Genomic DNA, 16,141 nt, shown 5'->3' with positions numbered 1-16,141 from the left:
TACATATTTACATACATATTTACATCAATGCATAAATGTACACACACACACACAGAGTATATATACATATATACACGTATGTAGACAGCCTTTATGTACGCCAGTTTACCAGATTCTGTTATAATAGGATCCTTTAAGCTACTCTACTTTCCTTCCAATCTTTTATTTTCAAAATAAGAGGAAAAAAGCTCTTCAAGTTTAGATAATAAATAACCAATTTTATTCTGAGATTAAAGCAGAGGTTAATATGTAATATTCAAAGAATTAGTCAAAGGCACTTTCCGAGATTTTGAGCCTATATATCATTCTCATTTAAATATCAATATTCCAAGTACATTATTGATAAATCGTGGGCTATTATTAGCATTAGCATTAGCATTAGCATTCTTATTCTTATTTTTATCTGGGGAAATGTGTATCCAAACACTGCTTCTTATTACACACACATATATATATTATTAGTTGGTAAATTTACATAAAGGATAGCAAATAGCTCATATACTTGAATCAACTCTTGGCGGTCTTCATATATCATTGGTAACAACGTTGAATTACACTAAAGAGCCCTTCGCTTATCTATATCCTTCCAAGAATACTGTATAATTGTCAGGATATTCTGAATGTCACGTGTAGAATATACACAAGCCTTTTTCATTGTATTGATATTGGCATTTGGGCATCAGCACATGCTATCGGCCAACACATTCGTAGCACTCTTATTATTATTATTTTGGTTAATCTTCTAGCGTGTGCCTAATATCAGTAGCTGTGTTCAGTCTATTTAAAATAAAAATTAGAGATAGTATTCTATTATTCACCTACGTAAAAATGCTGATAATATTGACTACACTGGCAATTCAATAAAAATATTGGTCATGTCTTTGAAATTTACGCCAATACCATTCAAAAGTTAGGATTTACTTTTCTTTCACTTTACAAAAAAAATGGCAGTTTCTGCGTCCTTGTCCTTTATTTCGCACCGGGAAGCAGTCAATCAATTACAGTATTCTATAAAATCAATATAATTATCTACCACTTGAAAGATAACAACCCAGTTATGCTTCCAAAGTACTTCCGCACCTGGAAAGGAAGAAGCATTTAATTGCAGATTTTTCTAGGTCTTGCGCACCGTCCCCTTTAGGACAGTCGTTTGAATGGACTATTTTCTGCATCAATTGGACAGAGACATTATATAGCAAACTTATATCTGGGAGTAGCGTTTGTTCAATTAGGAAATAGTCATCAATGAAATCTTCCAAGTTCTGACGGATTTTGCTTGTACTTAATGTGGACAGACTAAAAGTTCAAAAAAATGGGCAAAAAAAAAGCAAAAATTCAAGTCATATTATTGTACTAGAACTTTACTTAATTTTACCTTTTTTTTGCTCCTTTTTTTTGAACTTTTAGTCTGTCCACACCAATTTATCTGAATTTCTTTTCTTATTCTTCCAAAAAAAAAAGTGCCTCAATCTCATATAGAAATACTGTGGACCACATCGTGACTGTTACTTGGCATGGAATAATTGTATCTGGTCCCTAAGAATCACTATTATAATAAACTACTTTAATACAAGGTAGGATAATAGCTTTGACTAATTACAAAAAGCACTATATTAAGTTTATACTTGTATATATAATTATTATTAAGAGTAGACATTCCCCAAATTTACATGCATACATATATTACATACGTACATATTTTTTGTAGGGTAACTTCCCTTAAAACACAGTCGCAAAGAAGTCACTGGCCAAGTCGTTTTGGAACTTAAGAATGACATGACCCCCCTAATGTCCCTGACACCAGTCAAGTAATGCTTCCATCCCTCCAGCGTAATCTCTTTCCTGCTTTGGCTGTCCTTATTCTTCCCTGCGGCTACTATGCCGGAGTACTCCTTCGTGAACACAGAGATTCTCAAATAAAAACTCATGATTCAGTCCTAGATGAACAGGAACGACAGGCGAGACTACTCGAACAACGAGAAGCTCTGGCAGAAGAACGCCAGGCCCTACTACAGAAGATAAAGCTTGCTAAAGAAGAAACTGCTTGAGTATATGTATAAAAAAAGAGAGTAATAAAGATTGTCTTGTATTATACGATCACAACACCGTTTATCTCTCTTTCTTTCTTTCTTTCTTTCTTTCTTTCGTTTTGTTTTGTTTTGTTTTGTTTTTTTTTGTTTTTCTGTTCAAGTATCAGCCATGTCATCCAATTTTTCAAGCAAAAGCTGACACCGTACATAAAGTCTGCTTTCCCAATCTGCATCACCTTGATCTTGAGGAGTATGGGTTGAAGAAGAATTAGAGTTAGAGTTAGAAGCCTCGTTTGTCGTCCGTTTACTAAAAAAATGCTCAGATCTTCTGATCCACTCTCTGGCCTCTTTGGCCCTTGTGGGTGTAAACGGCTCAAAGCAACGAAGTGCGGCAATTTCATACATTGCATAGGGTATAATCCAGACATCTTCTTCCACCTGAGGTTCCATTGCAACACTGGCCAACAAAAATTCAGCTGATGCCTCAAAATCACCAAGCTCGCGTTCAACAACTCCTAGTAAAAGCAACAAGAATGCTCGTTCGGAAGGACTAGGTTGTACACATTGGCTACTCGGAGTTGGACAAAGGAGGGTAGACCTCAAACGGGTCTTCATTGATCCCAAAATTTCATCTGTCAATTGGGATGTACCATTCCACAAATAAATCAATTCCCAAAGTGGATGAACGACCGCGACCTCACGTAACATTTGTCCATCCAAAGAGTTGCACGACTGTAAATTCGTATCTGTGCTCTGGAGTTCCCTGACCTTTTCCTTCCACCGTTTGATCTTTCGCTCAGCAAAGATCTCATTTGGTAATAGACGCGCTCCCAACTGTCGCTTTCGATCCAGCAAAGCCGGAACTTTGAGAAACTCGGTAGCAGCCTTGTCATATGCTTCGTCAGCAAATATGCAGCATGTAGCAATGTAGTGATAGAACGCTCGTGACCAATTGTTCATTCGCTCCAGACGAAGGAATGTCTCCGCTGCCTGAAAGTAGTCTCCCAAGAATAATTGTCCCCTTTAGAATATACAATCAATTTAGTTCGGTTTGTTTTGTTTTTGTATATATATATAGAGAGAGAGTAGCAAACACAAGCTATCATTTTTTACCAGCCCATCTCGTACACCGCCAAAGCTTGTAATTGAGCCAATTCATTAACCATCGGATCATGTTTACTATCCATGTCCGGATCTTGCCGCCGACGTCGGGCATCTCGCAATATCTCGACACCTTGACGTGTCCTACCTTCCATTTTGCACAATTTTCCTTCCAATAGTTTCCAAATCTTGCCTTGTGTATAACGGACCTTCATCTCATTTAGGATAATCCGTGCATTTTCGAGACTAAATGATCGTGGTAGTAGTTGAGGATGAATAAATAACGAAAGGTTGGTGTAATAGGCTAGAAGAGTAAGTGCGCTTAAGGAAGAATAGAGGCCCTGTGAATAATACGATTCCTGCAAGAGATGGATAGCAAAAGGGCGCGAAGAGTGGAACCCAAGTGTGTTGAGAATCTTGTTGACTAGGATTCAGTGATCCATTAGACTTCTCTTTTGTTTCAATTATGATTTTGAAACGATGAAAATCCACATCCACACACACACACACATATACACATACACATACACATACACATAGAAAATAAAAAATAAAAATAATTCTTCTTACCTTTGGGTGGTAATAATGAAAAAATAAGACTGAATAACCCAATTCCAAAGAAAATACCACTCTCAATTGCTGTCTCGCCTGGATCACTTGATTGCTTCCTTGAGCTGCTTTCTGACTTTTTTTTCCGATTCAATGGGCCAAGATCAGTGTTGGACTTGCGATGTCGGAATACTCCAAAACGTTTCTCTGTCCACAAATGTGGTGCAGGGGTTGTCATGACACTTGAAAGGGATACTGTGTCTGTATTGGCTGGTTCAGTCCCCTGTGCATCACTACGTCGTCGTGCAGGTACAAAATTGGGTCCTAATTTCTGCTGTCGTAGACCCTTTAGGTTTGCAGCATATTCGAGTACTTTTTGGCCAGTAAGAGTTTCAAATAAATGCTCATACATCTTGTAGGCCTTTCTTAACTTGTATGCTGCTTTCATGTACTCGATCCAGCTACTCCTTAAGAATTGGATTGTGGCCGACATTAGCATGCAATTTGTTTCCAATAAGACATACTGAATGTCAATTGGCTGATCATTCCGACTCGAAAAATATCTCTTCTTTTGGGCAGAATCCTTGCATGATTCAGAAATAGAATTTGATGATTCCTGATCATCTGCTGTAGTAGATCCTTTGGATTTCCAACTTCGTCGTCTTGCTCGTTTACCAAATTGCCTGGCCATGGCTTCTGCTGTGTGAATGAGTTGAAGTGCATTGGCGATCTTTTCGGGTTCAAATCCAAGCATGGCCTCGACATAGGCAATCATCGCATACCCGACAGCATGGAATGGTGACTCTGTAACATGTTGGACAAAAATAATCTGGGCAGTTTCAAACTGATCATCAAAGAAAGCATCCTATGTCACAAGACATGTATTTGATGAGTCTCGGGACTTTTTGTTTTATAAAACAAGTAAACAAACAGAAGAATGATATTTCTGATCTTATTAATGTTGCTATATTCTTTTTACCAGGCCTCTTTGAGTTTCTTGAATCCAAAAGTTAATGAGTGCTTGAGATGGCATTGGGTCCTCTGTCGATGTTGCCATCGATAGGAGGGTGACTGTGTTCGTAGAAGCATATTTGAGGGTTGAGGTGGTCAGCTTGGTTAGATGACTCAGTTGTTGTCGAAACATGAGGGTTATTAAGAATTGAAGTTGTTCGGTTCCTTTCTTTTCTTTTCCCTTGTTGTTATTATTATTGTTTTTTTTTTCTTTTATGTAAGATGTATAGTGTATAATTATAAATCAGGTATATGATATAGAAGGGTTTTAAAAGAGGGAGGGTATATTATTATGTGTAATGTATTATATTATTATTGTGTAAGTAAATCCTCTTTGGGAAAGAGAAGGAAACAAAAAGGGGGGAGATAGTATGAGTATTTTGTATGCTTAGTTTTTTTTAATGGCCCGGTAAGGAAGTCTTTCACATTGGCTTTAATTACCGCCTCAGTAATCACTCGCTCTCTCTCTCCCTCTCTCTATCATTGATTCGAAATTTTCTTAATGCATGATCATTATATTATAATTATAATTACAAATATCATTTCTTATTTCTTATTTTATATTTTTTATATTTTATTTATTATTTATTTTTACAAAATTTAGAAAGGCTTGAATTTTCTCGATTGCTTGAGAACAGCAATCTTCTCCTTGTCCTCTTCAAACTTCTTTCGCAGCTCAACCAATTCTGCAAATAATAAAAAAATATTTAGTATATTGCAATTGAACAATAAACACACAAACGCATTACAATATACTAAACTGTACTACATTAATAATACTAAGTATAACTTACCATTCTGCTTCTTCTCTCTAAGTTGGAAGCGGTAGAAATTCTCGAGCTCCTTCTTCTTCACCTTATTGACATCAAATGATTCACCCTTGAAAGTAGAAACACTAGTGGTGCCATCTGAAGTCTTAACCTTTTTGTTACGGGTAACCACCACAAAACCATCGTCATCCATTTGGTTCATGCGCTCCAATGCCAAACGTTCTTGTTCATATTCGTTGGCCTTGAATTTCATCATGAATGAATCAACCTTTTGTTGAAGCTTAGCAGGGTCAGGGCGAGATACCGAGAATCTAAGCATATAACCTACAATCCCATTCGGTACCATAAATATATAAATATATTTTGATTCTCTGTGCAATATTGTCTTTCTTTTAAGAAAAAAAAACCTCTTCTTTCTCTTAAAATCTCCAGAATTTTATAGCCCTAAAAACTCACGGTCAAATCCAAGAGATTGTACGTTGACATTTTCTCCTGCTGTCCAGACACGATCACGAGCGGTGTTCAATGCAGCCTCAAGCATCTTTGTGTGGGCAAACACAATATGTGCTGACGATCCTGTGTGTAGTACTTTCCGCAGCTCAATGGGTGCTTCTTCTTCTTCTTTTCTTCTTTCTAAGTTCTTTCTCTTCTTTGATTTTTTAGATTCTTTCTCCTTTTTTTCAGGTGATGCTTCGACAACGCCAAACTCCTCTTCGTCGCTGCAATCGCTGTCGTATACTGTATCTGCTGCTACACCATTGTGATAGAATATCCGTTTAATGGTGCCGGAATCACCGAATAATTGGCGTAAATGGTCATCAGTTGTATCCACAGGAAGATTGAGTACGAATAGGGACCGGTTATTAGGAAGCAATTCAGTGGCATTGCGAGACTCATGCTTCTTCAAGTACATGTAATGTCTGGTGTTCTCGGCCACAAGTACGGGTAAGATGGTAAATCCAAAGAATGTGTCCAGGGATTTAGGAATGGCGGCCTTCGCGGCCTTTTTTGTTTTGACTTCTTTAGGCATTAGTGATCAAAGTAATAAGCGATTATACAACTAATACACTCAACCTTTCAAAAAAAGATAAAGAGGCGACTTTATATGTGACCTTTTATTCTCTTTCCAAAATATGGCTTAGGTAGACTTCTCTTACCCTTCTGAATCATTTTCTCCTCCTCAGGTTACCAAACTTAATAATATTGATACTAATACTAATAACACTTCCAGATTAACACAATGCAACGAATATACAACCGAATACGATCTTTATTATAAGAAAAATATGTTTTTATTGTATCAATAATATAAAATCTGCGAAGATTGGTATATATAATAAAAAAAGATAATTCGAACAATATGCACTGAAAAACATACTTTTTTCTTCTTGTATTATTAGCTGGAATAGATACAACACACGAAGATGTACTAAAAAAAAATAAAGAAAGAATCATAGACTACAAACTTTGTCCATTTTCCCTTCTTGTTCTCAAACTTTATACAAAAAATCAGAGGAAAAGAAAACTTTTACTGAAAATAGAATAATGATTTGTATGCGCAAAGATGAATTGTTCATTGCTAAAATCTTCCAATGTGTAAATGATGGCCAATGATAATAATAAATTTACTGCTATATATAAAACAAGAGTGTTACAAGAATAATAGTCCATTGGAGCAGAGTGGCTCGTTTAAGGGGGGAAGAAGAAAGAAATAAAGACAACTCGGCCACACAAGGTGGCGATGTTGAGAAAATTCAAAGATTTTGACATTCATGTTCTTGAGTGTGTATTCAAGAGTTCAACCGAAAGTTCAATATTGATTGCCTAGAATATTTTTGGACGAAGGTGTATCCAAAAAGCCTGGTTATCCCTCAGAACCGGGGGAGTAACTGAAGGAGGACTTGGAAAAGAAAAATGTCTCCCAGTGCATGCCATATTAGTAACTTCCAAAAAAAAATTGGTGAATTCTGGTATATTCAATATTAAATTAAGGGTTGTTGATTTCTTATATTGGAGAGGTTACAACTTCAAAGCTCTATGATGATTTTCTTAATCTGTTCATTACATACATGAATGAATGGCTGGGATTAAATTTTAAAAAACATGATAATAATGTATTCTATGAAACTGATCGTAGACCCCACATGTAAAGACGACTTTTATTTATTTTTTTATTTATTTAATATAAGATACATCAGCCTGAATCAGTAAATTTATCTCAATACAATATATTAGCTTCTATGGATAGCCTACAAGATATTGTAAATAGTATTCTTATATATCAGCAAGACATTAAACTCATTTACACCCATTACATTTTGACGATAATTTATTTCACAATCTTTTGTAATTGTCGTCTATCTCTAAGAATTATAGACATTTTATTTTTTTACGAACCTAACATTGACAAAATCTAACATCCCGGACACTTTTGAATTATATAGCAGTGTATTTCTAAAATAGATCATTGACATTCACGCTTTGAAAAGTCTTAATTATTGACAATCGATAATGCACACCAAACAGATTACTTATCGCTTTCTACCTGCGTGTGTGCGTGTGTGTGCGTGTGTGACTCCTAACCAGTAACATCTTTACAAAGTCACATATCCTTTAGTCCATTGAAACAGCCCACTAGAAGAAAAAGTTCAAGCGGCGTGCATAACACTTGACCCCTTTCATTCTTCAATCATTTTTTTTTCTTTTTCTTATTCCTTTTAAGAAATGCCTATTCTAAAGTCTAGAAAACCAGAACCGTATATTAATACTACATGTAAAGAATGCGTTACCCCTTTGGAGTTTCTTCCAGAGTCAAAGATAAAAAACCAAAAAGTTCAGGTTGAATGTTGGGCATGCCACAAAGAAGTAGAGTATGAACTTGACTCAAATGGTACCGGTGTAAAGAAGCCCAGTACTACCGCAGCACGTCCAAAGAGAAAAGGCACAGGTAAGCATATGAACTATTTGTACCATACGAAATGTTGTCTGTTGTACTTAAGTTAAATATAGACGAAAAACCTGTTACGACCGAGTATTATGATTTACTCGATGTCAAGGTCTTGGCCACACAAGATGAAATCAAAAAGGCTTACCGTAAAATGGCCATTCGATTTCATCCTGATAAAAATCCCGATGATCCTACTGCAGAAGCAAAGGTTAGCTGATACTAACAACAACAACAACAACAGCAACAACAACAGTATCGTTGAAAAGATAATAATCATATACTTATTTATTTATGTATTTCCATGAACCTTTGTAGTTCAAAAGAATTTCGGAAGCTTATCAGGTTCTGTCAGATCCAAAGTTGAGAAAGAATTACAATGAGTATGGAGAAGAAAATGGTGTAAAACCAGACGGTGGATTTGGTAAATTTTTTTTAAAAGAAAGAAAGAAACGAAGCAATTTAGTTTAAAGCTTTTTATGCTAATTTATATAATATCACCCAGTTGACCCTGAAGAATTCTTCAAGAGTTCTTTTGGAGGAGATCGTTTCCTTGATATTATCGGTGAATTATCTATAGGCAGAGATATGCGTGAAGCTATGGAAACAGCTGAAGATGGAGAAGAAGGGGAAGAGAGATCTACTGAAACTCCTGAACAAAAGGCTGAAAAAGAAGCACAGAAAGAAAAGTCAGAGGCCGAGCGTAATGAGACACGCGCAGCTCGTGTAAAGACATTAAGCGAGAAATTGGTCAACAAACTGTGCATATATACTGAATCAGAACCTTCTATAACATCCGCAGCCGCATTTACCAATATTATTCAAGCTGAGGCCGAGGATTTGAAACATGAAAACTATGGTATAGAATTGCTGCATGCCATCGGATACACATATACTGCAAAAGCAAATCAATACTTGGGTAAAAGTGTAGCATTTGGTTTGGGAGGCATGTTCCACACTGTACGAGAAAAAGGGTACATCTTTAGCGAGACTGTTGGAACTCTCCGGACAGCTCTGGATTTGCAGTCAAGCTTCAAAGAACTTCAACTTGCAGAAGAAAAGGGTCTGACTGATGAAGAAAAGGCTAAATTGGAAGAGGAAGCTGCCCAAAAAGTAAGATGGATTGCGCAATATTATTATTTTTTATGGAACTATTGTACTAAAGTAACCCTTTCTTTTTTGTCTGGTATCAGGGTTTACAAGCCATATGGCGTGGATCAAAGATGGAAGTGGAAAGTGTTCTTCGCGAAGTGTGTGATACAGTATTGAGTGACTCGACTGCCTCTAAGAATACGCTCAAGGCACGCGCTATGGGCCTTAAGATTATTGGAACTGTATACCAAAAGGTCAAGGCAGATATTGTTCCTGAAGATATTCCCCTTAATCATCCCTCAAACTCATCGCCACCTCGACCCCAATAGATAAATTATTTTAATGATAAAACAAGAACAACAGCAACAGCAAAAACAACAACAACAATAATATTAACGATAGTAACAGCAATAATAATAATAATAATAATAATAATAATCTTTTGTTTTTTTTTCTTTTACCAAATCTAAACGCACATCAGTATATATTAGTGTGTTCTCTGTCTATTTTTTGCTACTATGTTTCAATACCTAATATTATTTTGTGAATTTTCCCTGTCCCTTGTTTTTTTTTTAAAAAAAAAGACAAGCTATCCATATATCATACACTTAACCATCAGTCACATAAATTTCTGACATAATCTTAACAAACACGCTACCTAGCTAGAAAACGAAGAAAGAAACCATGGAAATACAATGGCTATGTTTATTTTGTTTGAGTTTACTCTATTATTTCGGTGTGTATTAAAGGCCGCTGGTTTTTATCTCACGGGCGAAGTACACGACACAAAAATAACCAACCTCGCCATCTGAGGTAAGATAAGCCATACTCTTTTGAATTAAGAAACTTGTATGCATACAAGTTATTGGATATGTTTCGCGGGATATGTTATTTGGGTTACCGATTAATATCATCTCTTTATAAAACCACCCATCCTGTTTCTCGCCTTCGCGTTTCTGTTTTTAACCTGGATTCTCTCTTCTTCCTCCTCCTCTTCTTCTTCCTCTTTCTCTTTCTCTCTTCTTTTTTCCCCTCTTTATTTTCTTCTCTTCTCTCAACAGAACCTCTCTATTGATAAAACCAATGTAACACAAGATATCTCTTTCGGAGAATCCAGGGCTTCTAGCGAAGAGTACCAAAGAGTATCTACAGTAATACACTAACAAGAAATGTTTCTTTTTATTTTAATATATACAGCAGAGAACAGAACTATAATACCAGAATACAACAACTCACACCAATCAATAAGACTTCAGTCAAAGAGGAAACAATATACAAGCCTCTTGTGTTGTACAACATCTATTTATTTATTTTGGGTCGTACTTGGTAAGCCACTCGATGTATCATGGGTATAAATGTATGTATGCTATAAAAATACAAAGTATTATATATATATATGTATATATGTATGTATGTATGTATGTATTTATATGTGTGTGTGGGGGGCGTGTGGGTTATTTTGCCACCAACACTTAATATCTGCAGGGCAAAATTATACAGCCTAACAGAAATTAACAATATTATTATTATTTTCTTCAAGAAAAAATTTATTATTTTATTAAAGATTTGCCTCGGCAAGGAAAAATATGTGTTCACCAAAAGTCTGGCTTGACTTTTGGGTACATGAACACTATACTGTCACGACTCCAGTAACACAGGCGATGGCAGGTAACTCGCTGGTGAGAGTATAAAGAAAAAGGTATTAGCGAATGCTAGTCGTATTAGATATAGAGTAACTTGCCTACCACCCGCCCGGTTTACCAAATGAAAGGAGTCGTGCCCAGCGCGAGGCTATTGTAAGTTCGTTTCTATATCTTCCTCTACTGCCCCTTCCGATATCCCCTTGCAGTCGGGAGCTCCCCACAAGAATGGACAAACCTGTGGTGATGGTATATATATATATATTGTGAATATATTTAAGAGAATAGAGTTAGATCAAACAAATATCAGGTAAATAAAAAAACAAGCCTTCTATTCTTCTCCTTTACACAAAAAGAAAATGATGAGCATACGCAAATGTTTTCTTTATTCTTGCCTTCCCACCCGAGGATACAACGAGAAGATCAGAAAGGACCTTGCAAAAAGGTACTGGTTTGAGGTGTTAGTAGTGGTAATTTCTTTTTGGGGAATCAAGAGAAAATGATGTGCTTTGAAGCATTTACCTATGCAGGAAAAAGGAACGGGAAAGTGCAAAGAACTCGAGAGGACAGGGCCGGATATATTACGAGGATCCCATTGTTACTGTGAACAGCCGACTTCTTTGCATCTTGTCCTAGTCTTCCTTTTTTTCGATACCTTGCTACACAAGAGGTAAGCGAAGCCGAGGACTACCTGAACTCTGAGTGGGTATGTAAGACAAGAAAGAAATGGGAGAGAAAGAGAAAGAGAGAGGAAAGACGGTTGCCGAGAAAAGGACCAAAGAGATATGCGGAGACTGTTGCAGTCCAAATTTATAGGAGAGTTTATATGCGGTGTACTGGCTCTACGATGATGAGATATTCCATTCCTTTGTAAGGCCATGAGATTTGATTGCGGATATTCCGACGAATCTCTACTATTGAACACCAAGCAACCATTTTACTCTTTCTGTATGTCCTGTTCAACACCTTTGAAGAATGATAGAGTATATAAAAAAGTCATAAATGCACAAGTCCGCTAGTCGTTGTACAATACATCACATCTTGCACCACACCTATGGTAGGGTTTATTGGCTCTTTAGAAGATATCCGGTTGTACTGGATTTTTTTTTTGGAAGAGAATGTTCGTATTTTCTAAGGTGTCATTGATATTCAAAATGCACTGGTATGGCCAAAGGTATCTACCCGAGTTTTTTCTTTCTTTTCTATAATGTCCTTTTGTTTTTGTTTTGTTTTTCCAAGACAGTAAGCGGAGTCGTATTATCGTGACTACAGCATCATTAAAGTCTACACTCGAGAAAGGGTTTCTTGGCTTTGACATATTTCTACCCTTCAAAATGACTTTCAATGTTGCTGCTTTATGTGCTACAAGCCAGAACCCTTTTTTAAGTTAAAAAAAACTTTTTACGAATAATAAACTATTATATGATAAACTGCTTCTACAAAACATTCTCGTGCTTGTATATACAATACATACATAATATTATGGAACCAATATACGTAATGAAAATGGAAAATGGAAAAATGACAATCAAGTATTGATAGCCAAGTGTGAAGAATCTTTGATTCTTGACGACTGATCAGCTAAACAAAATGAAGTGGTACGTTATTATCAGTTAGATATAAACGATCTACGCTCCAGGCCACTATATAGTAGTCACTCATAGCTTCAACAAAAAATAAAAGCAATGATAGGCCATTTTGGGGGATTGATTTTAATTATTTAATCCTTATACCTCGTAAACATTTCTAGGTATCTTTATGAGAAAGGAGTGTTGATTTCGATGGTAATTATGGAAAATGTCTTTTGTACTTTCCAAAAACACCCCCAAAAACACCACTCATTTTATATAGTGTATTAAAATTCAATATATCAATTACGAACAATGCGACTTGTATAACATACATCGTTCCACAGGTAGTTTAATAAATGAATATAACCAACCACACGTCAAACAAACAAACAAACAAAAACAAACAAAAATTAGGCGGGCAATTTGAAGATTCAGGACGTCTTTTTTTTAAGTTTTGTAATCGCATTTCTTAAGTTCAACAAGGTGTGGATCAATAATTTTGAAATAGTCTAAATGACAGTTATTCTGAAAGATTTCATATAAGCTGTAGTGGTTGAGTCGAATATAAGCGGTTTTATTAAAAAAAGCATTTTCATTGATTCTATCCTTATAATACAAGGAATACTGGATATAGGAAATATTTTTATTGATGATTGTAGACGAAATAAGATTTGTACAAAAATGGTTTAACCAGAATGCAGAAGACTTGAAGTAGAGTCAATAAAGAAAGATAGAGAAAATAAATAAAATCTTATATATGCTTGAACTGACCATATATATTACATTTAAAACTTTACTTTCTGTTATATAAGCATGTTCTCCATCAATTCCTTTTAGGAATTTAGTCGAAGAAATACCACGATCAAGGCGATACTAAATACTAAATTACTGGTATTAAAGCGAGCGTTTAAAGTATATATCTGACAGATTCTCGGGCTATTAGTATTTGCTTAAAGGTGGTATTTTGGCAAATCACTTCTTTTCCCTTTTTTTTGTGTTTCAAATTTAAATTTTTCTCTAGACTTGTGTGTTGAGCCAACGCACCACTTTTCAGCCTTTCGAAGAAGCTAATATATTACCAGGTAATATCAGTAAGAATACTCTATATTATTTAAATTTTATAATTTATTTCCTTTTTTTATTATCTGAAATCCAATAAAGAAGGAATGGCTGGTTATTATGGGCTTTAAATAACATGAAATTTACATTTTCACTGAGTTTTTTCCAAGCAAATATTGGATTTTTCATTACACAAGTATTGCTAGCATATATCATGTATCGGTAATTTATGATAATATACTTGGAGAAATAATATTTGTTTTCGGTTTGCTCAAGCTATATGACTGGAGATTAGTAGAGATTCTTGAAATATATTAATTTTATTTGTTTCAATAAATCACTCTTTACTGCTTCCTGGCATGTTCTTAATCAGTTTACAGGCAGAATTCTGAAAAAAACTCCTTTCAGTTCATTGCTTTAATTCATTAGCCATCTATCAAGTACTTCTATTATTGCTTTGAGAAAGCCATACTCAGGATCATGTCCGCTATATTGGATAATGATGATACTATAAAATTTAGGCGTGACTGTAAAGCTGACAAGGACAGCCAATATTAATATATTTAGTTCTTCTTATACATTGTACAGTTGGTTGAAAAGAGAGCTATTCTTTTTTTCTGAGACTGTTTAAAAAATACTTAATTTGCCTTTTGTCATAATACTAATAATAGACCCAATTGGCATGTTTATTTTCTACTTGATTTAGCCATTTCATAAATTTATGCTCTGATGGAAAGTTCAAACAGTCAGTGGATACAGAATAATCTGGAACAATACTCTTATTACAAGTACTGAGCTCACGTTAAAGGTGCTTCCCTTTACAATGTAATCCTTCGAGTTAGTCAAAGACGGTTTTCTTTCGAAACTATGAAGGTGTAAGAAATATCAAACTTTTCTTAAAGTAAGGAAAACTAAAAATCGAACCACAACACCATATTCCTCATACTTTCTGATGTATTTATATTATATTTATAGATATATGTTCCATTCAACTCCAAAGCTTATACGTAAATTCATATCGTCAGCTACAGTAAAAAAAAACTCCTTTATTTACGCGAGCCTATTAAAGTTGCGCAACTAAGTACAACAACAAAACAAAACAAAAATAAAAAAAGAAGAAGGGAAAAAGAAATCCTTTATTCAATTTTTGGATTCTTTGTGGGCTGGTAGATCTAATTCTTCGTTATTTTTCTTTTAATTTTCCTTCTTCAGAATAGTCTTTATCAATAGCCTCTTTTGTTCCAGTAACCATACCCTACAAAATATTCCAAGCTTGAACAAAAGGAAAGGGGGAAGAATCTAATATCTAAATTATAATGTTTACTTTTAAGGACAGTAAAACCTTTATAGTAGGTACAAAACACTGAATCTTTCTGTACTTTGGGGAATATAAAATTTGTAAAGCTTTGACATCCTACAAGTGTTATTGCAGGAAAGGTCTGTCATGAAGGCTAAATATCCAAAGCATCTACTACTGTTAACTTTTCTGCGGTCTCTCACAGTAATATAAAATTATTATCTTGCACAGCAATACCAAAAGTATTTGGCTCTGAAGAATTAAATACCACCAACTCTAATATTATTAATTTTATTTTAAATTCGAGTTTTGGAAACTCTGTTGGAGCTTTGATAGCTTTGAATGCCTTGATTCCATCAATAAGAATATTCACCTATTTTCTATTCTTGGCTGAGTAGAAGCACATTTCGGGTTTTAGGCTTCATCTTGAGCCGTTTCTTTGTATGTACTCATCTGTACTGGTGGCTATAAAGCGTCTAAGATAACTTTAAATTAATGCAAACATTGTTCTGATATTATTTACCATTTTTTAAGAAGGTTACTCTCAAATATATTTTCAAAAAGTGTCCTTACACACATACCATCAAACCACATATTCTAGGAGCCGGTGTTGGGTATAAGAGCCTTCATAGTATGTCAGAAAACTCTGTAGTATTATTCGTTCCTGCGAAGTTGAAATCTCGACTCATCATTCTAGGTTATGGCATTCCAAGATGACAATCTCTAGTAATGCTCTTTTGCTCATTCCGATAACTTCTTCCGATTAATCACTATTTTTTTTTGGCTTTTAAGTCACTCTACGAGAGTGGATTCTGACTCTACATAGAAACTTGTGAAAATACTTATCGGATAAAGGCACAGCTAACGCCTATAAAACCTTGAATAATCCCTTTGTTGTATCGCAAACGATCTTAAAGAGAAACTCTCTTTCGCCCCTATTTTTTTTTAGATTTAGCAGTTGTGGTATACACACCACAATTGAGTGAAGGACAGACCCCACAACCAAACACTGGTTCCTTCTTGCTAATGAACCTGACAAGTTAACAATCTCTGGAACTGTTACACACCAGGCACACG

At 35.3% G+C, this 16,141-nt stretch overlaps 5 protein-coding genes across 5 annotated transcripts; 3 read left to right on the top strand and 2 right to left on the bottom strand.

Annotated features, from left to right (window-relative positions):
- Positions 1-1,811: 1,811 nt before the first annotated feature.
- On the top strand, positions 1,812-2,048 carry PHYBLDRAFT_146278 (hypothetical protein; the record flags this gene model as incomplete). Its single annotated transcript, XM_018431615.1, has 2 exons — positions 1,812-1,896; positions 1,942-2,048. The coding sequence occupies 2 exons, from the start codon at positions 1,812-1,814 to the stop codon at positions 2,046-2,048; spliced, it is 192 nt and encodes a 63-aa protein (XP_018291005.1).
- A 97-nt stretch (positions 2,049-2,145) lies between these two features.
- PHYBLDRAFT_187258 (hypothetical protein) lies at positions 2,146-5,022 on the bottom strand. Its single transcript, XM_018439356.1, has 4 exons — positions 4,660-5,022; positions 3,702-4,545; positions 3,144-3,555; positions 2,146-3,051 (listed from the first exon to the last, which is right to left on the bottom strand). Exons 1-4 carry the CDS (start codon positions 4,822-4,824, stop codon positions 2,187-2,189), a joined length of 2,286 nt encoding a protein of 761 aa, XP_018291004.1. The 5' UTR covers positions 4,825-5,022; the 3' UTR covers positions 2,146-2,186.
- Positions 5,023-5,260: 238 nt separating this feature from the next.
- Positions 5,261-6,491, bottom strand: PHYBLDRAFT_187257 (hypothetical protein; the record flags this gene model as incomplete). The annotated part of the gene is made up of 3 exons (XM_018439355.1): positions 5,261-5,377; positions 5,486-5,785; positions 5,918-6,491. The coding sequence occupies 3 exons, from the start codon at positions 6,489-6,491 to the stop codon at positions 5,292-5,294; spliced, it is 960 nt and encodes a 319-aa protein (XP_018291003.1). The 3' UTR covers positions 5,261-5,291.
- A 1,969-nt stretch (positions 6,492-8,460) lies between these two features.
- On the top strand, positions 8,461-9,763 carry PHYBLDRAFT_88759 (hypothetical protein; the record flags this gene model as incomplete). Its single annotated transcript, XM_018443698.1, has 4 exons — positions 8,461-8,616; positions 8,724-8,829; positions 8,911-9,518; positions 9,599-9,763. Coding segments are annotated over 4 exons (1,035 nt in total), but the record flags the coding sequence as incomplete, so codon positions are not given.
- Positions 9,764-10,529: 766 nt separating this feature from the next.
- Positions 10,530-11,176, top strand: PHYBLDRAFT_77952 (hypothetical protein; the record flags this gene model as incomplete). The annotated part of the gene is made up of 3 exons (XM_018443316.1): positions 10,530-10,582; positions 10,698-10,823; positions 11,038-11,176. Coding segments are annotated over 3 exons (180 nt in total), but the record flags the coding sequence as incomplete, so codon positions are not given.
- Positions 11,177-16,141: the final 4,965 nt, after the last annotated feature.

Source organism: Phycomyces blakesleeanus (genome assembly GCF_001638985.1).
Source record: "Phycomyces blakesleeanus NRRL 1555(-) unplaced genomic scaffold PHYBLscaffold_12, whole genome shotgun sequence".
NCBI lineage: Eukaryota > Fungi > Mucoromycota > Mucoromycetes > Mucorales > Phycomycetaceae > Phycomyces > Phycomyces blakesleeanus.
The sequence above is the reverse complement of the archived record's forward strand: the minus strand, read 5'-3'. Positions and strand labels throughout refer to the sequence as shown.